This window comes from Dermacentor silvarum, chromosome 1, assembly GCF_013339745.2.
Source record: "Dermacentor silvarum isolate Dsil-2018 chromosome 1, BIME_Dsil_1.4, whole genome shotgun sequence".
Lineage (NCBI taxonomy): Eukaryota > Metazoa > Arthropoda > Arachnida > Ixodida > Ixodidae > Dermacentor > Dermacentor silvarum.
Window position 1 is genome coordinate 239316429 of NC_051154.1, and position 24345 is coordinate 239340773.

The 24345-nt window shown below is 50.9% G+C and overlaps 1 protein-coding gene across 1 annotated transcript in view; it reads right to left on the reverse strand.

The window, feature by feature from the left end:
- The window catches only part of LOC119436986 (protocadherin Fat 4), a 306741-nt gene that overhangs the window by 103801 nt on the left and 178595 nt on the right, over positions 1-24345 (reverse strand). The window contains exons 9-11 of the mRNA XM_037704038.2: positions 22931-23062; positions 21996-22095; positions 19566-19675 (exon numbers count right to left, since the gene is read on the reverse strand). Coding sequence (XP_037559966.1) covers positions 19566-19675; positions 21996-22095; positions 22931-23062 — 342 coding nt within the window. The remainder of the gene's footprint in view (positions 1-19565; positions 19676-21995; positions 22096-22930; positions 23063-24345) is intronic.

Here is a 24345-nt window from a genome sequence, read left to right on the forward strand (position 1 = left end):
ACGAGAGGAGAAGGCCTCCCGCGCAGCACCGCGTATACAGCTGTGACGCAGCGCGCCATTCCCCCAGAAGAAGCGCACGGAAAGCAAGACCAGGCAAGCACCAGCGGCGATCTTTCTTTGCTCGCTGTATTGATCGAGAGCCTCAAGACAGCCCGAGTGAGAGACCGTATAGTCTTGCCGCCCTCGATGCCTGCCCGCTAGATCACGCGGACCAACGCTGCTGCGACTAAAAATACAGAGACAGTGACGACGCGGCGAAAAAAAAAAAGAAATGCGCGGGAAATAGGGCGGCAACGAAGGAGCGAGAGTTGGGGAGAACTGTCCTCCATAAGATCCGGGATCAAGCCATCTTCCGCTCGTCCTGCACCAATTACATTTTCTTAGGAATTATTCGCTCTGCCATTGCTTCTATAATAGAGCTTGCCTTAATTCCTTTCTGCGAGCGTGTATACTACTTGCTGGCCATAACGTCTTCATATATATACGCGCGGTACAGAAATCGAGGAGACGCTCGTCGACGTCCAGCCTTCCGCTCTCCGCTTATGCCCTGGCGCCGACATTTTGCGCATGTTAGGTGCTGCAGCTTCATCGTCACGTCTCCTGAAGCCGCCCTGATATACGTGCCACGGGAATCAGCCAGACTGTAAGAAATATACGCCAGAGGGCGCCACCAGTGGGTGTATTGCTGACCTGTTGTGTCGGTATATATTATACGCTTCTCCCGGACACTTGTTCCGGTGCCTACTTTTTAAAGTGTCCATTGCCTATACTTTTCTTGGTCTTTTCTCTTCGCCGCGGTGGCGAAAATGGGAATCAGAAGGCCCCTAGGTTAGGGTTGCCTGTCTAAACACGACGCGCCGCCAACGCAGACGATATGAAATCCGTGTTTTATCGGCAGTAAACGCGCGCGCGCGTTTCGCAACACACGACGCTTCAGGGTGGCGAGAAAAAAGTGGGAGGGAGGGCGGACACCCCTAGGCGCGTAAACAATACAGGTTGTCCGCGTTCGCCAACGCGGGAGCGCGAGAAGAAGACGCAAAGGGGGGAAAAGTGACGAAGAGTGAAGCGAAGTTGCCCGCTGGTCATGGCACGCTCGTTCCAGCGCAGGGAGTTTTTTTTTTTTTTTTTTCTGTGCACGGCGCGAAGAGCCATCAAATCCATAACAGTTTCGAGTCGAGCTATAGCTGTGGCTCGTACGTGGCGAAAAGAAGGAGAAAGAAGCGCGCGCGTGCGCTATGAGCAAGAAGAGCCTAAGGAGGCTATATAGCTGCCAACTTGAGGCGAGCTATTGGGCCATTTCCCCGGGATTGACCACCCGTGGGCAGTACTGTTTTTTGTTGTATTTTTTCCCCTGTTCGTCCGCAGCGCAGAGGACGCTCCCGCGGAAGCGGCACGCTCGCTCGCAGAAAGAGCAGGAGGGGACGCAGAAAGGAGAGGCGAGCCGGCGACCATAAACAAAAACAGGCGCGTTAGTCGTAAAGGAGTAATTTACGGGTATATCTTGCGTTATACGAGTACGGCCGGCACAAGCAAGCGGCCGCAGTGGCGGCGGCGCCCGGTGAGAGCAACGAAAGCGGGCGCGGAGATGCGGGAACGATGCAGTATATATAGGTGGCAAAGTGCAAACAAAATGGACGTGCCCGGCTTTTCTCCTTGGGGCACCGGGATTTACGTGCTCCCCCGCAACCGACCACCCACCCGTAGATGACGAGAGGCTGCCCCCCCCCCCCCCCCCTCCCCCCTATACGCAGCCGCACCTTTGCACGCACAGCTTTTCGCCCGCGCGCGCAGTGAGGCAACAATCGTCGCGCGCGCGCGCCTAGCAGGGCAACCGAGAAGCTGACGCGGCGATCCGCTCCGCGTTATCCCTCCTCCTATATCAGCGCTTTGGTGGCCGCTTTTGCCTGGCCGCCGCCCTCTGTGCGGCCAACAACAACGTTATCAACAAACTGCGCGCGGGCGCGCTCCTTCCTCGTTTATAGTATCGGCAGTATATCGGTAGCGATCCTCGGGGAAGGTATTAAATGGAGAAGCGCCGAAACAATGGGTCGCGGCGCTTGAGCGTGGATATGAGGTGTCTGTTACTATTTGCGACGTGCCAGTACCGCCGCCGGTGTGGCCGCATTCTGAGCGCGCTCCGCCCGAGGAAGATGAATGGCGGGCTGCCGCTATGCGGGGACAAATCTTCACCCCTTCCACCATGCACCTCCCGCTTTCATTTCTTTTTTCTTTCGCGTTTCTTTCGCGATAGCCCAACGGGCGTCCCCCAATGTGAGAGAAAAAGAGAATGACGTGGAGGGAGTGGTACCGGGTCAATGCGTACCTAACGAAGGATGCTCTTGCGGAAGACGAGCGACGGCCAGGCGTGAAGGGCCCCCTTCAGCGCTGGATTTCGCCCGCCTAGAACAATTGTCGTTTTGATTCAGCACTATATTGCTCGGTCTTTCTGTCGTTTTGCTTTCCTTTCTCGATTCGCTGCGAACGCAAAAACTGATGGCTCTTCTCGGCGAGTTCGTTTGTTCCTATATTGCGAACGCTGGTAAATATACGATTGAAGGAGTAGCGCGACGTGGCGTCCACTGCATCTCTCGCGCACCACTCGCCCTTGCGCAGAATGTCACGACCGGCATCCCTGCGAACCTTTAGGAACGGGCGACTTAAAAGAGCAAAACACGACGAAAAAGGGCGTGGCGCTTTTTTTTTTTCGCTTTTAATCGCAAGACTCGTGCGCAAGTCTCGATCGTTCCCTTATATTGACCCGCCATTACTTTTTTCGCTCTCTTCCATTCTTACCCCAATGGCCGAAGGAGACAACAAAACTAAAGAATTCCCGGTCTTCTATTTCGGACTAAAGCACGATGAAAGTTAACCAGTACAGAAGCGAAATACGATCATAGTATTCTTCACTCCTTCGCTTTCTCGTAAACTACCGCTGCCTTTTTGGTATAAACGTCTAGCAGCCACGCTCCCCCTTAAACGATTTGCGCTGCCCACCTTTCACGAAGGTGCAGACCTCGTCGGAGTACATCGCCGTACTTTAACTAACGCTTGTCAAGTTAATTTCTTTGTCAAAACCTGCTTTGTAGTCAAGCTGCGTCGAATATTACAAATGAGGGCGTTACTTTAGCGTAGATATACGTACATATAAAGCAAGAACGTTTTTGTTGAATTAGAAGCTTATACTTAAAAGCCAGGTTTTTCCTTTCTTTATTTTTTTCTTTTCTCTCTCTCTTTTCTTTTTTTTAAAGTGAAATAGGGCTTTGTTGTCTTTTAAACTCTTTATTCGGGACAACGCCGAAAACATTTCACGTGAATTCCCAGCTGCGTCGCGCGCGTACCTTCTCTCTCGCCTCTTCTTCCCTTTCCATCTTTCTAGGGCACACTTCACTCTTCCATTTGTTTTTCGAAGAAAACTCCCTTCACTAACCCCCTTCCCCTACCCACACACATTCCCTTCGTTATGCTTAAAAGAAAGAGGTGCCTGCACTTCATTCCGTCTCGACCTAGACAGCGGCCTCGGAACCGTCTAAGTTAACCGGCGTAGGGCAGCCGATCAATTTCCTGCTCCCGCTATAGTGCCCTAATAACTAACCCTGCACCTACCAGCGCCATGAAGCGCAAGAATATTGATACATTCACCGTTCTTTCTTTCTTTCTTTTTTTTTCTTTCTTTCTTTCTTTTTCTCTACGTCCTTGATCTGGCCTTTGTGCTCACGTTACCGCGTGCAGCTTCAAAGTTGTCAAGTGCGTTACCACTGAAATGTAAACACGCGCGTTGCTGATAATCGTTTACGCTAGCGGCTGGTTTCGCCGGTCCTGACCTATCATCGTCGTCATCATCATCATCATCATCCGTCTATATTTATGTCCACTGCAGGACGAAGCCCTCTCCCTGCGATCTCCAATTAGCCCTGTCTTGCGCTAGCTGATTCCTGACCTATATACCTGCACTCAACTTCATCGTCATTGCTGTTCGTGATCGACGCCACACTGATGTGTTCTCCTCCTGAGGTATTACACGAGTTAGGAACCTGGCGGTCAGAATTCCTGAACAATACTATAGCGTAAGAGCCATTTCCATCCGATCGTGATCTTGCACATTATTACCGAAGGCGGCCGCCCAGTATAGCGAAGAGCGCTTCTGACCGTTTTGTGAATTCGGCTCCTGTATATCTGGAGCAAGTTATTCGTGTGCCAAAAGTTTACCGAAGCGACTGCCATTAGCCCGACCGCTTACTTTGTTCCTTTCCTTAATTCACTGGCACTGCGCGATTCCCCACTGTTCGAAACGTTCTGGTCTGGTGGTTGATTAAGACAGAAATTGAAGCCGCCATTCAGCGTATAGTCGCTTTCGCTATTTCGACGTACCCACATGCCGATTTGCCTATACACGAAGGAGCCAAAGCCAATTTTGAAATGAGTGGCTGCGTGCTCAGCTACTGCGTGCTTTCTCAGATATAAGATGCAGGTGTGGAACACGTGATGTAATCACGTGCGGTGATGACATCGCTAATCCTTAGCGTGCACATATGCTAACCATAAACCGCTAGAATGCCACGTAGCAAACGAACCGCGCCCCACTGTTGGGTTCTGGCGTGCTTAGTTCGCACTTCGCCTTCATTTCAGCGATCGCTATAGTGACGCCATTAGGTGGGTGATAATGCATTGCGGAAAAGCGCACTCGGGTATAGCGAAAAGGTTTCTAGACTCGTCGCGCTATTTAAGCTCAGTGGCTATGGCGTATATAGCGCTGCTGAGGTCGCGGGTTCGATTCCCCGTCGCGAAGGCCTCATTCCAATGGGGGCGGAATGCAAGAACACGCCTGTGCCGTGCACGGTAAAGAACCCCAGGTGGTCCAAATTAACCCGGAATCCCCCGCCGCGGCGTGCCTCATTGTCAGATTGCGGTTCTGGCACGCAAAGACCCCAGAATTTATTTTTTTAACACGTATCTATATTCTTCCTGCGGCCGCCCTTGTTACCGAGTTACGAAACTGCCTACTGTATATGGAATTAAATCAGGAAAGTAGCATTTACGAGTTATATAGGTGTTTGGGAGCAAACAAACCGACGCCTCGCGTTACCTTATACTGCGGCTATTGGGAGCATCATTGTGAATGGCGAAAAATCGAGGCTATTTAGCGCATATATTATTATTATTATTATTATTATTATTATTATTATTATTATTATTATTATTATTATTATTATTATTATTATTATTATTATTATTATTATTATTATTTCGCTACTACTGCTATTAGGGTAGTGCAGGTCACCTATACCTTCGTTCCCAAAAGACGAGAAAGACGAGCCGATGAATAACCGATGGCGGCTCGCGGCGCTTCAATCAGATTCTCATCACGGGCGAGCACGCTGGAGCGCGTTGGCCCTCGCAGATATCGGCTCACAGCGGCATATCCTCGATATGGGACTCCTCTTTGATTGATCTCGAATTAGACGAGGCGCTTCAATTACGGCGCGCTCCTCGTCCTCCAGTCTTCTTCTTTTTTGCTGACCCTTCATAATTGCTTAAGCACGTGGATCACTGCGACCGGCGCGCGCGGGCCAGGCGCCTGTATACGTGCGCCATTTGACACTTGATTAATGACTCTCGGCACAGCCATCTTCGAATCTGTCGATGCGCCGCGCAGGTGCGATGGTAATGAGCCATTGTTCCTTCCGCGGTCCTGCGCTCATCTCGGAGCGTGGCGCCCGGGACTGGGCGATCGCTGCGTGGCGCAAACTTATGAAAAAAAGATGGCGAGGAAGCGCATTGTGTCTCGGCCAGACAGCGCATCGTGCGCAAGCCAAGGACGCGAACGAAGAGCGCACGCGCGCGCCTGAGGCTCTATTAGGTCCGCACTGGAGCTCAAGCAATCGTGTATACTAGAAGCGCGTACCTCGAGAGCATACCGCAAAAATCAACATAAACCCCTCGGGACCCACGGGTGCAACAAGCTTGGACAGGCTTGATGAGCGTGCGCTGCGAACAGCGTTGCAGTAAAAGTGGACGTGGTAGCGGAGTAACGAGACGTGACTGTATACCTTGACACGGTGTATACTGCGGAGGCAACAAGTGAAAAGAAAGAAAGAAAGCTTTCTGCACTTCAACAGTGTTGATTAAGTTCATCTGTTTTTCTTTTACGCCACTTTCGTTTCGTTCGGCACGTGGCAGCGACGTTTGGCAAAAGTGCAAAGTTTCGTAAATAGCACTACGGAGGAAATGAAGCCTGCTTCCCGAGAGGTGACGCCCGCATTGTTTTCGTGGAAACAAATGCCACGCAGATCATCACAGCGGCACTGAGTGTCCCTCTTTCGGGTCCAAGATGTTTGGGGAAGTGCACGATCGTCTTAGACTATTAAAATAATAACAGTCGGTGCAGGCCGACGCCAGAACATAACGGGGCATTTCACTGCGCCGATTCAACTATACGCGCATTGGTTTTCGAGCATGCATGAAAGAGAGCGCGCACGCATCCGGTGAGCAGCTAGGCTCCCGAAGCTGTCTTTTTCTCACACTGAAGAAAGCCGATCGTTAGGTCGGCTTGGCGCGTGATGTCGCGCAAACTTTCAGCGCGCTCTGGTTCAGCCTCGCACAGCCAACGAGCACAAGAATCACTCTTGCCCGCCTTAGTCCCCGCGGTAATGATGGGGTCACTTGAATCGCGCTGTGGTGTTCCGGATTTCCAGCTCGCAATGCCTCCGCGGGGCCTTGTTTGCCGGAGAGCGCAGTGCATGAACTCTGGCTGGTGCATTAAGTAACGGTCTGTGCTTGCGCTTTAGAACTGTGACGCTGGCGAACGGGCAGGCGTGTAGCTTTGCCGCTGTTACAGAAGCGTACGAAACGCCATTACAGGTGTCCCCAGCCAAGCGCGGCACCAAACGACGCGCACTTACTTGAATGCTAACAAAGACACACGACACGTGCACAGAGCTAGCGCCGTGCTTATACCTCCTAACCATACTGGGCTATATGGCAAGCAAAAAAAAAAAAAAAAAGAAAGAAAGGAGTGCGACACAGGTGGGCATTAACATTCGCGGGGCACGCGGGGACATCTTCCTTGGGCTAATCAGAATTTATTCTACACTCGGTTTACGCTTACAACTTGCCCTCACGACACCTCTGAAAAAAAAAAAAAAGAGTATGAGAAAAACTAATGTTGTCTGAGCACGCGAGACCGAGGAAAAAGCGCTGGTATACAAGCATCGTACACACCTGGCACAAAACGACCTTTTCAGCGGCGCGCAAAACAGCCTCCCCGCCCCCTCCCGTCGGCATCAAGCGGGGATACAGCCTCGAGCCCGAGTTCCTGCGGAGCTCCGGTATAATCGTCGCGCGTGAGAGTCGGCCGCGTGGGCGAAGCCGTAACCGCGCCGTGCCTCGGCGCAAATTCCCGAAACGACCGCAGCAGTACAGCGCCCGCATGGCACCCGTGCAGTGCAGAGAAACGTAGCAGCGACCTTTTCCAGGACGCGGACGGCCGCGCTCGAGATGGGAGCCACCGGCGCGAGCAAGAGCCACCACCCCGACTCTCATCCTTGCTACAGCGTCCTCGAGCAACACTGAATCCCTAGGGACGCGACGTATAGAAGCGGGCCCCAGATGGTTAAACTCTCGCAATTAGTAAATACATTCCAGTTTCTCTGGAGGCAAAGAGGCAGTTATCCGTGCAGTGGCGGCCGTTGGCGGCGGCATCCGGCCTCCAAGTTGGAGCTGCGCTGAGAGTGCTGCAACGGGCCGCGCCACCGCCGTCGTTTCGACGACCTTTACCGCAGGAGAGAAAAACGTGCGCCCGCCCGCGCCCCTCCTTCTGGTTCAGTACATTCGCGGTGCGTGGTTGAAAACTGGCGTTGAACGAACGGCGCGCACGCACGCACGCAGGCTTCGCTTTCCTCCGTCCCACGCCGGCGCGGTTCGCAAAAGGAGCGCTGCGAGCCGCGAAGGCAAGCCGGGGGCGGAGAGCGGCGCGGACGCGAAGCCTAACTGCTCCCGGAAGTGCCATAAGCTTTGCGCCGGAGAGAGCACCGGAAATTAGGCACGTATTACAGCGGCTAACTGCGGGGCTGCTCTCCTGCCGGATGCCGGCCGATCTTGGACGGGCCACGGAGAACAAAAGAACGGGCGGTTAGAACTCACTGGAACTGCCCACTCCGCAGAGCGCATAAAGATCAGCCCGCAATGATAAAGCGCGTGGAGCAAGACAGAAATAGAATTTCCGGCTTGCACTGCGCTGGCTTGTCGGGGACTTGCAAGAGTTCAAGCAAGTATTTCAAGTTAAGCTCATTACAGCGTCACCCATTTCAAGGAGAGCGAAGTTGAGAGCGGGAGTTTCGAGAATCCCGCAGAAAGGCGCGGGTGGATGCGAGGGAAGCGCCGGGAAGGCGCGATTATAGGCAAGTCATAGTGTCAGTTATGAAAAAACCCACCAGCGTTCAGGAGTATTGGTCGTTCTATCAAATCGCCAATAGCAAACTATCAAACAGTCCATCCACAATCGTGTGAAAGGCAGAAGCAGGTCGACCCTTCAGCTTTATGCCTTGAAATAGGATTTGTAGACGGTTATACTATGACGGTTGCATCGCAGAAGAAAAAAATAGTGAGGTCACTGGACCGTCACGGCGGCAACATTTGTTCCTTTCGTTGACCCAGACAGGTGTCAACGCGGCCGCGCATCTCTGAAAGCTGCACCTCGCATAATTATTTTTCTAACCTAATAAGAGGAATTACAGAGCGAAACAACTACGTCGTTTGGTCGGGAAGAAACCATCGGCAATGAATCGGCACAATGCATTTCATTGTCTCATGCTGCTCGGTACTGGGACGAGTTGACGAGGAGGTTCGACCATGCGTTACTATCTACTGCATTTCTAAAGTGTGTAATACAATCTGGTCAAGTCTTTCGTGCATAGGAGTTTTAGTCCACAGATGACCTTCCCTGCTGATTCGCTGCCAATAGATGAGGCGGGTTAGAAGCAAAGGCATTTACATGTACACACAACTTTCGTGTGTTCGTTCGTGCTCTGGTACACAAAATCGCCATTGTTCCTGCCACGTAGCAAAGAGTCTCAAAACGAATTCCACGTTCGTTGTTAAAGAACCATTTATATGTGCGTGCAAGCATGCAAATTTGTGTCGCGCGCTGGTACATCCACCGTCAGACTCAGCCGTAACAGTATACATATGATAGACTTCGTATGGCCTGTTCTCCTATCTGCAGGATGCTAAAAGCAACCACAGCTGCGTATGTGAAGACGATGCTTCAAACTAACATTGACAAGGCACTTTCATTGGAAGGAAAACTTCATTCACGTCCTAAAGAAAGAAAGAAAGAAAGAAAGAAAGAAAGAAAGAAAGAAAGAAAGAAAGAAAGAAAGAAAGAAAGAAAGAAAGAAAGAAAGAAAGAAAGAAAGAAAGAAAGAAAGACTCTGAAGAGACACGCTCTGACATGTTTTGGGTTGCGTCTGAAAGAGGGGGCCGGAATGAACGCGTTCAAAGTTTTCTGCTGGGGCTCCGCGTCTCTCTTTATTTTTCTCGCGCCAGGCTTTCGCTGATAAGATGTACATAAGCGGGAGCTGGACAGTGAGAATTATGGCTGGCATAGTCCAATTAGCATGTCTCGCACTAGGACGGGTATTTAGCGGATCTGGTTGTCGACACTCTATATGGCAAAGGTCGCTGCTTGTTATGCTAAACGGATGCGCTAACATATAGGAGACGTAAAAGATAAGAGACGAAAGCAAGCGCAAACTGACGACACGGTTGAAAGCCAGTGGTCGGAGTTTTTTTGACCTGAGGTGTTTATTAGAAACAGGCAAATATTTGACTACAAGGCCGGGAGGTCATTTGACCTCATAGATTCCCACAAAGGTCACGCTAAATATAAAAATACGTGAACAGTGAGCACGCGCTTCCCTATAGTGTTGTTGGGGCCAAACAGACAACGCCTTGGCTGGTACACATGATTTGAAGCGTTCGCTTGTGCTTTGCAGATGACAGAGACTGATGAATACTTTCCGATCACTGCGTGAGGACAGGGCAAGTTATTTTGCCGAACAAGCTTGCGACGAAATGCACTACGTCGCTGTAGGAGGCATGAGAACAAACGAGTTACTGTTGCAGACGAAATTAATGCTGTACCCCGATTGTAGCGTGCATCATAAAGTTCGTACTAAGATTGCTAGAGTGAAATTTGGCGCCGGTTTCGGCATGCGCTGATGAAACCAGCATGGGCACGGCGAGAAGTGTGTGGATTTGTCAAATTTTCTTCATTTTGTATGAGAATGACTTTATTTTTTCTTATCTGAACCTTTTCGAAGCTTATCTGCCTTCACATATTCGTCCAGGGAAATGAATATCATTTAACATCTTATGCCATTCGGATGTCCTCAGAATATAAATAAAACGAGTCGTTTAGAATGTAAGGATTGCTTTAGGTAAGCATTGCTGCATTAGCATTTGAATTTCGCGGCACACACGTTCTCAAGTTTCCTGCTTTATTTATGCACTAAAACTTAAGTGGCAGCGCGATAAATCTGAGCACGAGAAATACTCTGAAGGAAGCGTTTCGAGATAAGCACGCAATACACATTGCATGGACGGCAAAGAATATTAACGAAAGATGAACTGCTCTTTGTCAACGAACCTGCGTCTCATCGTAGGAAAATTGATGTACTGCGCCAATGGTTCCCATGGTGACTGAACGACTCGAAGCCCTCTAGTAACCATGAGGACCTGTGACTATCTTTGTTTAGTAATTGTATTCAATTGAAAGCCTCATGTCGTACCAGGCTTTTCATCGCCGAAGGCGTGCATTCTGGCCCGTCGTCTGCGAACTATTCTGCGCTGCTACTTCTTCATGCTTTATCTTTTTTTTTTTGTAACAGTGATGCTGACCTTTGGTGCCTAAGCAAATATACGGCACCGAACGACTGACTTCCTAGGTGCTCGCACGCGCCAGGTCACTTCGCTGTTTTAAATGTCCAATGAGCGAGGCGAACCTGTTCAGCTGACGCGTCCAGATTTCTCAAAAGCTGTTCTATAAGAGCTCCGATCTCGTCGAAGAGTACACATGGGTATGAAATACACCAGTATTGTGCAACAGTGACATGATTGGGGACAGCTTCCACGTTCTACGAGACCGATGAAAAGGATGCACGTTTGCAGTTCTTCTTCCAGGCCATCGTTACGTTTACATCCATTTGTGAGAAGGAGGACGTCGTGTCTTGGTGTAAATTGACCTAGATTTTAAAGACGTCCCATGTGGTGTTTTTTTATCTTTCTTTCTTTTTTGTCTAACATGCCTCCTCATAATTCCGCTGCTCCTTTCGGGACTGTTTTTCGTCTGACCAACCACTTACGTCACCCGGAGAGAAAAAACAAAATAAAGTAAAAAATAAAAAGTAAGCGAAGCGATTTGGGGCCTGGTGGAGAGCGCAGATAAACGAGAACTCGGCTAGTGCGCATATTTTTTTCTTTAGGATTTTTTTTTGTGTGTGTGTGTACGAGCGCCTGCCGCGACTTGACGTTCACATAAAATATTAAACATTACAAGAAGAAAAAGGAAAACGCTGTCGCACACTGAGAAAAACTTGTTCGTCTCAAAGGTACAGCCAACGCACGGTGACTGGAGGCGACAGTGAGGGAGGAAAAAAAAAAAAAAAAAGCAGGCGGCGGAGAAGAGGGAAAGCAACCCCAAAGTGAGAGGCGGCTGGTGCTGCCTGATTGCCGACTCTGCTGCATACATAGACACACAGGTAACGTAATTTATATACGCCCGACTGCGGGGCACAGCCGCAGCCAGTTCTCGGTGGTATAAGCACGCAGGAATGTCCGTTATATTGACCTCGATACGCCTTTTCGGCCTCCTCTCCGCCGGCGCTGGCGAGATGAAGTCATGGCTCGGGAGGAGGAAGAGTACGGAGACTGTGAGAGCGCCCCCCCGTTGTCTTGCCGCGAGGTGAAAGCTCTCGCTTCACCGCAAGACCTCTCCTCGTATTTTTCTTCTCCTCTCATACCCATTCCCCCCTCACCCGCTGGCTCAATCCTTCCCTCGCCTTTGTTCTCTGACCTTACACAACTCCTTTGTTGGTCGGAATGCGAACTGGCCATCCGTCAGACTGCCTAGGGGCACTTTCTCGCCGGCGGCGCTCACTGTGCCCAGTGTGCGGTTGATTGATTACGCGGCCGGAATAAAAAACCGCGCCGAGCTTCTTTCCCCGCCGGTCCCACAACCACTCTTGCTCTTCGCCGCTGCCTAAGCGACGCGGCGGCCATCGCTTATGTGCCGCAATCTTGGCTCCGGCACCGTGAACCAACAGTCGGCGCTCGCGCCCCGAAGAGTGGCCCGGCTCGGCTTGGAGTGTGCTCGAGGGTCCGGGGCTCGTCGCGGGAGCATCAAGAAGGGCGACCCGTTTGTCCGGCGGCCCTTATTTTGGTGGGGAGTCAGCCAGTTTGAGTAAAGTTAGGTTGCGGCGCTGCCACTTCCGCGTCCCCCCCATTCTCCCTTCTTCGTTTTCTGGCGACCCTGTTGCAGACATCTTGAGCGCAGAATATAAGCTGGAAGTGGTCTGCAGTTCACCCATGACGAAGGAAAAAAAAAGGAAAAAAAAAGAGAACGAAACGATGGGGACTCTAAAAGGATCCCCTTGCCAAGGCGCTCAAGTTCCGAGCGGCAAAGCTGGTTTGAGATGATTAGATTGGTGGACCGTTTAAGCATTTTTGTTTTTCGCTGCGTGAGTAGTGCCCCTCTTTCGTTTGAACGCATTTCCCGAGTACACGTTTTTCCACTTTAGATCCCGGTTAAGAAAAGCACACGTCTGTCTAAAATCGAACCGAGCACCTGTCGACGTTAGTGTGTATACTCTGCCTCGTGAAATAGAGTCCGCACGCGCACATATATATGCGTTCGAGAAAAAAAAAAGCGCACTTTCGGCGTAAATATAGACATAGCTGCGCAGGTTCATCCATATATATATATACGTAGAAGACCTGCCAGTGAGTAGTGGTTCCGATTTATGCAGTAGTCACATTTCTTTAAGGTAACGCATGCGCACGCCGAACATCGTTTTAGAAATTAGAAAGCGTCAGTCGCTGCTGGATGCGACAGGAACCATACAACTCTGTCTGCGGAGGGTACACTTTTTTTCTTTCTCGCCATTTCTCTCGTCGATGTTGGGAAGTTATGTATGCAGTTGAAGTACGATATACTGCAAGCAAATATAATGTGCGAAGCACAAACGTCCTGTGTGAAACCGGAGTATAGGTTCTCTGTTTATGGATACAAATTCGCATGGAAAGCGCACGTGCTTTGTGGGGCTGATAAACGAAAAAAAAAAAGTAGATGTCTATATGTCTGAGACACCGCAGTAAGCGAAGGCAGGAAAAGCAGCAGCAACAACTGTAAACGTTGCAAGTTATCGTGAGTCTGAGAATCTATGGGCTGTCGCGCACCAACATTACGGATCATGCCTTCAGATAAGAAATTACTCGTGTGCTCCCTAACCTCGGAGGCCGTGCTCATGCAACAGTACTACTCGGTTCTTCTGCCCTTCCGATTCTTTTTTTTTTTTTTTTTTTTCATTTCTTTCGTGCGTGGAAAGGCAGGTGCTCTCGTAGGCTGTTGTACCTATATCCGTGCAACAAACCCAAAAGGAATGCGGTAGATTTCTTTCTCATTAAAATTTTTTTTTCGGGCAAACGCGAAGTAGTTTTCGTAGTTTTGAGGTTAAAATGCTAAATCATCTAAAATCCTGAAATAAATTTTACGTGCCCTAACCGAGTGCCGCCATCAACGACTGAACACACTGGAGGGGTGCATTTACGAGAGGTTGCACATACGCACAAATGTGCGATATAAAGGTACTAGTCGCTTTATTTTATCTATACAAGTGTGGCAACTTGCCACGATCTACCACTTTAAGTGGCGTTATTAATTTCTTTTTGCCCACTGCCATTCAGTCACGAGGCGCAGCTGCGGGGCGAGCAGCCGAGAGATGACGCGACAACACGTATGAACCGGAATCCCGAGATCGTTCTTGCTATCGCCCTACCAGCGTGCCCCGCGCTGGAACAACTTCCGGCACTTGTTCCATGGTTAGCAGCAATTGGAATTTAATAAGCTCTGACGAACCGATAAGGAGCGCGTAACCGGTCAGACAAGAGTAACGAGAGCCGCTGCTGCTCGAGAGGAAAGGTGTCCCGGATCAAGCGAAAGACGAGAAAATAAAAGCGTACAGGCGAGCTGGGTGTACGCCGGCGTAGTAAAAGAGCCATTACGGCTCTTTGTTTATTTCCAAGGGGAAAACAGGTTTCTGAGAGATCTAAACACAGCTCAGAAATGAGATCACGTAGTTGACGTGAGCGAAGAGACAGCGCTTCGCCCCCAACGCTATAGGACACACCGCGCGTGCATTCCGCGGCTAGGAAGAATGTCGCGGCGCATAACAGAGTTACCTGCTTCCTACATCTTCTCGGCGCGCACCTCGCCAAAGTTTGAGAAGACGGGCCTCGTGACTTCGTTACAGCAACGCATTTAAATAGGCGGCAGGCGGAAGTATGCACGCTTTCCGTGCGTGCGCGAAGGCACTTCCGACAGAGGTTGCCGGCACGAGGGGCTATGGTGTATTATGTATACGCGATCTCCCCGCAGTGGAACGACGTTGTTTGATCCGCTTAACTAACACCCGTATCGACAGTTCATTTTTTGAATGTATAATACTACCTGACGCAGCTTCCTTCCTCCGTTGCGCGGCATGCGCGCATTTTAAAGATAATTGCGCTTTTCGAGAGAGGCCCCGGAAAAGTCGCTTTCGATTAACGTCACGACGCGGCAGAGCGTGAGCGACACTCATATACGTGCGTGTCCTGACATGTAAACACAACTTCAGCCGCACGTAGACCAGCGCCGTCCGACGCCGCGTGTCTATGGCGCCGCTCCTTAGCCCCGTTACAGTTCGATAACCGCGGGGAAAGCGCTCGATGTTCTCTTGTATAGTAGAATGGCTTTGCTGCAGCACGCCAACAGCTTGCACCTCTCTATCGCTTATCTGCCGTATCTCATTTTCTCCTGGCCCGGACGGAACGACCTTATCTGCCCTGAGCGTGCCGTCAAAGCTGCCCCCGGCTGCCTTTGTTGCTGCCTGCCCATGAACACCGACGTCTTGCTCTCGGCTCCTATAGCACGGCGTGTTACCTGTTCTCCGCTGGCTCTTCCTCTACTTTCGCAAGGCTCGACGCTTATATAAGAGCTTCAATAGCCTCGTGTTTATACTACAGGTCTCATTGACGGACATTGACTTGATTGCTAGTCCAACCTCCTTTCTCGTTCGTTCTTGTCCTTTCTTGTCCGTACGCACGACTTCAAGCGCCACGGCCATAGTCCTAGCCATCCGAGACGCTGAGGCCAAGAGCCAGTTGGCTTATATACTCACAGACTCGCAAGACGCCGGCCGGCTCTTCATTCGGGGAGTTCTACCGGCCGGGGTCCTTCGCATACTAGGACCAAGCTTCCAAATGGACCACGGGATAACCTGGTGTCCCGCGCACACCGGAGTGGAAGGCAACGATCGGGCGGATCGTCTGGCTCGAGGTATAACAAGCCGAGCCGCGATACATACCGCTCGAACGGACGCCTCTCCGACACCCGGCAGCACACCGAGAGACATACTTGAGGCACAACGACTAGGAAGACGAACCAAAGCTCCACCTCACCCCAAGCTCAACAGGCTATAGGCGAGGGACTGGCGCCGAATAGAGACAAACACCTACCCACATTTACATAGACTGCACGAAATATTTCCTAACAAACACAGCGACAGATGTCCATGGTGCGACTCCACCCCGACACTAGAACACATCACTTCCCAATGCACGCAGCGTCCGGCAGACACCGTCTCGCCGCTAAATAACGATACACTTAGCAATTGGTCGTGGGAGGCGCGACTCTCCGAACAGGACTTGGGAAGCCAATTGGCGACCCTCGACCAGGCCCGGCATGCCGCAATAGCCAGTGGGGCCCTGGAAGAGGGGCTCCACCCACAGTGACTAAGCACGATCTTAACTTAAATAAAGTTGTTTCTCTCTCTCTCTCTCTCTCTTCTTGTTCGTTTTAATACTGCTTCGAATGAAAAGAGATCACGCTGGTGAGCTCCTGTCCTAGGTGACGTGAAATGTTACGTACATTGCTTCAATTATAATAGTAACTCTTCGGTTGCTGCACTACTTCTGCAGAGTGAAGAACGACAGAAGTATTGTGAGCGCTGCTTGTGGTTTTCAGTTACCTGCAGCTAACATCTGAGCGATAACTGTTTCATTCGCGACTCTTGTTTAACTCAAGCAAACCCTGACCCCTTTCGCTTATAGCTCTTTAGTCATGCCCGTCGTTCGGTGCCATCCTTGTTTCCAAAATCGACCATACGCACTGCGCCGCAGTGAATATCGCCTACTAACTTCCTGTTCCTTCGTTAGCATCTTCATTTAGCGCAGGCGGGGCAGGCCGTTCGACTTGGCTCACACCAGAGGGAACAATGCTGCGCAGGCTAAGAACGCACGGAGCGTCGAAAGCACAATGAAGAAAGAGCACTTTTAAAAACAGCGGACCTGGCTCGAGCCGCAGTGGAGCAAGGCAGACGCTCCGGAAACGCCGCCCGTACGCGCACCGAGGGAAGGCTGGTGGGGTGGCAACAGGAAGAAAATGCGGAAAGCCTCCGCTGCCGCAGCTCTCCTGACACGCAAGATGGGCCCAAGTGACCCCTTGCGAAAGGATCGGTCTCTGCATCGCAGCGCCCGCTCCGAGAGCGAAAGTGAGAGGTGAGAGCGGAACCAGTAGACCGCTCGCTCGCCGACGCTGCTATCTGATCGAAGCCAGGCCGAGCTGCACATCCGCACCACTGGCCTTGCAACGCCGCGGACGTTAGAGGATAAGGGTGAAGGGGAGTGTTACGCAGGGAGCGCAAGGGGCGTCGAGACGGCCGTTGCGGGCAGACCGTGGCGGTACGCAAACGGACAGCACGCGGGGGAGCTGGAGCGAAACCAGCCTCGCGGAGAGCGAAACATAAAAATAACGCAGGGATATAGGTGCACAGACCCGAGGCGTTCGGCGCGTCATTTGGTCGGCTGGTGGTGCGAGAATCGGCACGACGTGGCGCGCTCTTGGGTTCCTGTTCCGTGTGAACTCGTGCGTGAACCTGCAAGGTGTCTCTCCTCCGCCCTTGCGTGGTGGTTATTTTGAAAGGGAAGGGCACCTCGGCGCACGGCCAGTTACCGATGCCGAAAACTGGGCCTGCCTTGTTTCCTTGCGAAGCCCAGAGGTCCGTGTCCCACTTGTAGCGTATTCTTAGCGGGGCGTACGGCGATTTTGGTTGCTTGTGTGTTCGTTCGGTGCTTCGCTCGGGCTGCCGGTCTATCGACTTGAGAGTGCAGCCGCGGGACACCCAGTATATAGAAATGATACGCCCCGAAGTACTCACTCACTCGCTATAGGACGGTCGCTTTACATCACCCTGAGAACCTCGTTTCTGTGCTGCCTTCTTGACCGTTCGTTTTGTTTTATTTATCTGATTTAATTTGTATCGCTTTCTTTTGCTATGACGAATTTCAGCTTTTGCGATCTTTACAGGCGAGCGGGTAAGGGTCCGTTGCCACAAAAGATTACCTTTTTTTTTTTGTGTGTGTGTGTGTGTGTGTGTGTGTGTGTGTGTGTGTGTGTGTGTGTGTGTGTGTGTGTGTGTGTGTGTGTGTGTAAAGATGAGCGCATTCCAGAAATCTGTCTGTGGCACACACAAAACCGGAGAGGAATGTACGCCAGCCGAACGCATTGAAGGCGAAATTTTCGTTTGATAAGACGGTTTACTATACCCCGTGGACAATACGAGTGGCGTTCTTTAAGTGGCAGGAAGGATGAAAACAGGAAGACAGGGTACCTGCCTTCTCCCGCATGTCTCTTTTGTACGATTACTTTTCGCTCAACCAAGTGCGAGATTGCTTCTGTCCCAAGTCTCCTTCTGCCTTGCCCACGACGTACATCTTTCTTAGACACGCACCAACCTCACGGGGGCGCGATGATCAATGTACAACCCATAGTTCCATCAGCGCACGGAAGCCGTGGCTCGTGCGTGCGTGGGAGCGAGTATACTATGTGCGCGTGTACTTATACACATAAATGTACGCGTCTAAAAAAAACACACAGGGACCGCGAACGTCCCGGACTTGAGAAGGCGTTCCCTCGGCGCGAAAACGCGCCAGCGACCCGGATGCAGCACGTCCCAGGGCGTATGTCTCATCAACGTCTGCACGAAGCGATCAATAACCAGCTTGACACCAGACAGAAGATGGGAAGGGTCACGCTTCGAGGGGCGTCGCGTTTCCCCATAGGACAGATCGGTGCGTGAGGAGATGCTCGGCCGCATCGACGACGCCGTCTTCAGCGACCAGCCAGCCCTTCCATGCCTCGGCAACCACTCCTCCTGCTTCTCGATCCCTCTGCCTTATTCGTTTATTTTATTTTACTTTTATCTCGGTGTATGGCTTGCTCGCGCAACCGATGGGATCACGAAGCGCGACTGCCGCAATAAAACGCACGCGAACAAATTTAGAAGTTTGACGGATCCCCGACCTCTCTGTGGGACCACAGAAGTACAATGCCGACAGCATGGGAAAAACCTCTACGATGTACTTTCGTTTCAGCAGTGGAACGAGGGAGCAGCAGCAGTGGAGGTTGTGCAGAAACCGAGGCGCCTTCGGCCAGACTTGTCGGAACTTGAGTAACTCGAAAAAGATTGCTCAGCACTCCTGTCCTGCTCATTATTGCAAAACTAGCCGTTAAGGTTATGCTCTAGACCCCGAGGGGAGAAGATAAAAAAGAAGACGTTAATGAAGAGTGAGAGAGCAAAGGCTACTCCTAAAGAGCGAGGACGTTTCACTCAAAAAATAAAGTTGTATAAGGACCACCCTTCTCACAAATTTAGAACCGCAATAAAGGTAGCGTCACGGACGTAAGCCATATATGGGATATCCTGACAACTAATGAGGAAATGAGATCACCGTTCGCTAATTCTCGTCAGGCGTTAAGGCGGGCTAATTTACATTGCTCGCAGCATAACGGCACTCTTCGGTTTTGTAAGTTATGTGAACGAGCTGGAAAGGAACCGAATGGCTTGCTAATCTTAACGATGATTTTCGTTTTCGAAAAAAAAAGATACATTTTTTTTTCTTTTTTCTGAAAGACCGTTGCTGGAATTTCTGAAGAGCCGAGCTTCCTCCTTTCTGGGCTTATAGCAGGCAAATGAAGGTTTTCGCGATTACATCCTCCTAAGTTACTTAATAATTGGTCCTAACGTTCAAGCATCCCCACTGCAAACAAAAGTAGTGGCAGCAATGTTTCTAGACCATCTCTATACATCTAGGCACATGCACAGCGAGTCACCGCTTATTAAATGACTGTCCAAGTAAGGATGGTTATTATGCAGGAACGCGGCCTAGGGAGAATATTCTATAGTTAAAAAATAGGGCGGGGGGGGGGGGGGGGGGCGCAAGGGGCACGACACTTGCAGTGAAGAGTGACTCACCTGGACTTGGAGAGTGAAGACAGGGGTAGGCAAGGCTTCGAGATCCACTTCTCGAACCATGAACAGTTCGGCAGTCTGTTCTTGAAGCTCGAAGATCCCGAGTTCGTTTCCTGTCAGGAAAGAAGCCCGAAAACTTAGTAAAGCGTATTTGCTGCATTCGGGCCTGAAAACGCAGTGCCGAGTGTAACCTTGGAACTGCAACAACTGGATGATGCTCGACCTCCTTCTGCTATAGATAATCGCGGTTATGTCCCGTGTAAACTCCCTACTGTGTGAGAAAGAGGTGATAAAGCGTGACATTTAATCGCCTAATAAAATAAGGGGGAAAAAAGCAGAAAGAAAGACGACTGCTGCATGCGAGATTGATTGGCGCACGGCCACGCTCCACCACTTGGGAGATTTTATTTTGCCGTCACCTCCCTACAGAAAAGGCTGCCCTTTGTGAGCACACGAATGAAGAACGCCACCGGAGTCATGGTATCCGCGAAGTCTCAAACTGTTAAAGATTGACAGAAAGGCGCGCAGGAAGGAATGCACCAGAAAAACTGGCGCAAGAAAAGCCAGAAAAAGCAAAGTGAAAATAGTAAAGAGCAGCCTTGCTGCTCTTTAAACGCGAAAATCGCTGCGTCGTTCAAGTACAGAGCCTTGAAAGCGGAATAAAAACTTCATATAGTTGACCATACATAGGAACTTCAGTTGATATGTTCATTTACTGAATCATAGTTCTGTCTCTATGTTGGAGAAATGGCTTCCGCCGAGCTAAACAGCTTCCATCTTTCCTCCCGCTACTTTGGTATCGGCTGCTGAAAAGTGACTTGAAAACAAAAATTGCTCGCAAGCGGTTATACGAACGCCATATAACGCTGTAAATACATATTTCCTTAAATACACACAGCTGTTTATTCACACAGTTGAATACAGAAATTGCGGCCTCTAGCTGCAACTTGGGCATTATTAAACCGTGAACACTCTTGCGAAATGCGCCTGCCCTTCGCACCCTCCATCAACAAGTACCGTGCTATCTAGCTGAGAAATAATACAAGCAGAAGAGAATGCTGTAATGCAGTGAGCTTGGGTGTTTCCAAAAACTTTCTCCCAATGATGATCTGTCAATAAGGCGAAACATTTAAGGGTTACGCTAGCAACGTTTCACCCTTCTTTAGCGACGATTGGTCACGCAGCTAGACTTTACAGCTGCAAGACAAGTAAGCTAACGCTATGAAAAAAAAAAAAAAAAAAAAGGCGGGGCAAAATACTGTTAAAGTATCTGGAAGAAGTTTGGGGAGGGCGGGCGAGAGGTGCAGCCTAACATCAGAAGGGGTCGCCTGGAAGATTGCGAGAGCAGTGCGTCTCCAGTGGCGAGGTCAAGACTCGTTCGTTTGACGCCGCACCCGTATTGCTAACAGTCACGAAGACGGGTTAGGCCGAGCCAAGTGCGGCGCGTTCAATTTTGGCCCGCGCGTTGGCGCGTTCGCCGAAGGATCGAACAGCCTCCGTGCAGCAATAAGACGGAGGAGGCACGCCGCTTGTGCAGCGTGAGACAAAGCCCCCCCCCCCCCCCCCCCCCCCCCCCTCGAAATGATTGCGTTCCTGGCGAGAATAACGGATCGGGCCTTTGCGACACCGCGAGATGGACGTCGGCTCCGCCGAAGTGGCGGCTATAGGGAAGAGAGAACCGCGTGCGAGGGCGGCTTCGGGGCGAACCGTCACAACAAAACCCCGCCTCTTGGCGACCGCTTCCTCTGCGCAACTCTTTGCTTGCTTGTTTTCATCTCGCCCACCTCGGCCCGCGAGTACGCACTCGCGACGGTGACGCCGGCGGCGTCCCGAGATGTCGCCTTTCGCCTCCTCGCCCCTTCATTTATTTCCTTCCACCGTCGCAGTGCACTTATCTCGCAGCGCGCATCAATCTTGAACAAACGAAACATCTAGACAACCGTAGAAACAAAGAGGGCGCGGGAAAAAAAAAAGTGTGTAAAGAAGAAAGTATAGAGCGGATCCAGCACTCAGCAGTATAGACGACGGGGTGCGGAGATTTCGACTCTTCTCGGTTGTGACAGGCGAGGAAATGAAGGCTTCTCGTAATCGCCGGGCCGCTTCGAGGGGAAAGAAGGGCAAAACGCGGGAGGGGAGGCAGAACGCTCGCGACAGAGTTTTCAGACACGGGTTAAACGTGAAGTTTAAAGGGCCCCGAAAAGAATCGGAATGGCTATGGTCATCGTACGTGCGAAGCAGAACGCCACGAGTCCTTCTTCACCTTTCTTTTTTTTTATCTCTCATTTATTTCTCTCGCACATGCACTTTCGGAATGAAAGACGAGTTTTGAGGCCGCGGAATTTTGTGGTCGCGTGCTGGGCCGCCACGCTGGCTGAGACCCCGCGTGACCCCAGCGCAGTGCTCTCGCGCCGCTGTGTAAGGCGCCGGGCTTACCGTGGATGATGGAGTAGCGGAGAGGCGCGTTGATTCCCAGGTCCTGGTCGAACGCGCTCACCGGCGCGTCCGTCTGAACCTTCACTCGGAGCCGAGCGCCCTGCACGAGAAATGCGGGCGCGCCATTTATTTACACGCCAGCGCAGCGTATATACAACCGTAGCGCACGCAGACACAAACAACTCCATCTCAGAAGATGAGCGGTCGGCAATTCTCGACTCTTCTCGACGCGTTTCGGCAAGATTCTTTTGTTGCTACACCAGGTATAGGTGCTGCAGGATGAGCCACTTCTACGCCACCGAAAGACAAAAAGAAATGCGGTGCCTCTATACTCTGTGAATCTACCATGGCTTATCGCTACGGCACTGGCGGAGGAGTGGGCAGTAGACGATGGTCTTTATCAAGAGCTCTCGTTTTCATTGCTTTGGATAGCATTAAGGACAGAGTGTAGGGTACTGCAGAGAGAGCCACGATTCCGACACTGGTCGCGCAACAGCGGTCGCGCAAATGACTTTGTTTCAGTCGAGCTGCATTGTGCAAAGTGTTCAAGGTCTGTACACACTGTCATCTTTCGCCTTGCCTTGCTTGTTAGTTTTATTCACGACAACAGCACTGCGTACAGCTCCAATAGCTTCTTTATCCAGGGACAAGTTACGTCACAGCTGGGAATAGCCTTTCTCTCTTCACATAGGTTAATCACTTAGGTTAATTTTTGGTGTCAGCAACCTCGATGTATACTATGCAACCTTGAAGAAACATGGAAGTTTCCTTTGCGTGAAAACAATAGTGGAATTATTTGGTGTTATATTACGATCCAAACTGTGCTGCAGTGCATTTGACTGTAAGTTGGATGCCGATATTAAATACTCGGATCATTGTCTTGCTCCCTCTGGAGCAGTCGGGAATATAATTTTGAGACAGAAAATGGTGCTCACCGTGATGACCGCTGCTTCCGTGACGTTGGCCTTGTAGATCTGGCGCGTAAACACAGGGTTCTGGTCGTCGGCGTCTTTCACGCGGATCGTAACGCTCGTCACGGACTGGAAGCTTTCGGGAGAACCGTGATCCTGCGAATTGTGCAAAGCACATGAACTTAGCGCTTTCAGTAGAGACTTTGTAGCAATGCGCGCACCGTGAAGTCAGTCCCGCGACCCACAGGAGCAAAACAAGCTCGTTGAGGCGAGCTTGTTTTGCTAAATAGTATACGATATGTCGCTACGCGCTTACTCCTATAGAAGCAACACATGCAGCACATGCAGCACATGCAGCACATGCAGCTAGAATACGATCACATGCAGCTCGTATCATACACTTCACTGCAACTTGAAATAAACTTTGAAATATGGTTGCTGTGCTAAGTAGAACTGTACGAGTGGTAGCCACACCCATTCCGTAGAGTATGCCGTTATGCGCCTTAAACGGAAAGTTGTAAGATGAATATGAAGAAAAAATTCGCAAAGAAGTGCAGTTTAAGTAGATGTTTTTGTACGCTATTGCCGTCAAGGCCGGTCACTTTGCACGAATACGCTTACTGCATGAATACGCAGTAACTTCCCTAGTCGCATCACTTTCTTTCCCCCGCTCCTGATATAGTAGAATCTGCGTGGAATGGTCACAACACACAGACAGCAAGCGTCAGTAGTAGCGCATGTAACTGCTAGGCCAGGAAAGTGTAATGATTCTATTCTATTTTTTTCCCTTGCCGCGCTGTCCGAACGGCGCTCCGCGTTGTCAGCAGGATCGGCCGGTCGTGAGCGGCGGATAGGAAGGAAATGGAATCGAGTGAGAGAAATCGCTACATTATCTTTGTCATTCTTTAAAGATAACTGCACTGCTCTTTCTTGTGTACGAAAATGACGACAGTGTGCTGTAGTGAAGACAGTCACGTAGCGACAGGAACGACATGTCCGAGGTGTAGCGTGCCGTTATGACGCGCTTGCGCGCAAGGTCGCGCACTGTATAGATGGTGCGACGTCGCAACGCGCGGCGCGCGACACACCTCCCCGCGATTTGATCGTTGCACAGTATAGTCTCTAGCAGTTCGACGATCTCGGGGACACGAAAACGTGGGCTACCAAACTCGTTAGCGTTTCTTTGCTGTATCCGTTCAGCGGCAGAGTCATTATCCCCCCGTCTCGTTTCGGAAGAACCGAAGCCGTGATTTATGTGTCGTCGTTTTGCGCAGTTCCGCGCGACCGTAGACATCGCTCGAGTCGCTGCTGCCGCTGCCCACTTAGCGTCCGCCACATGTACGCCCCAACGCGCGCTGGCGACGAATGGTTGCCGCGCTGTCTGACAAACGACCCGCACGCTCGTTGGCCGCGCTGGACCCAATGGGGCGCGAACAAGG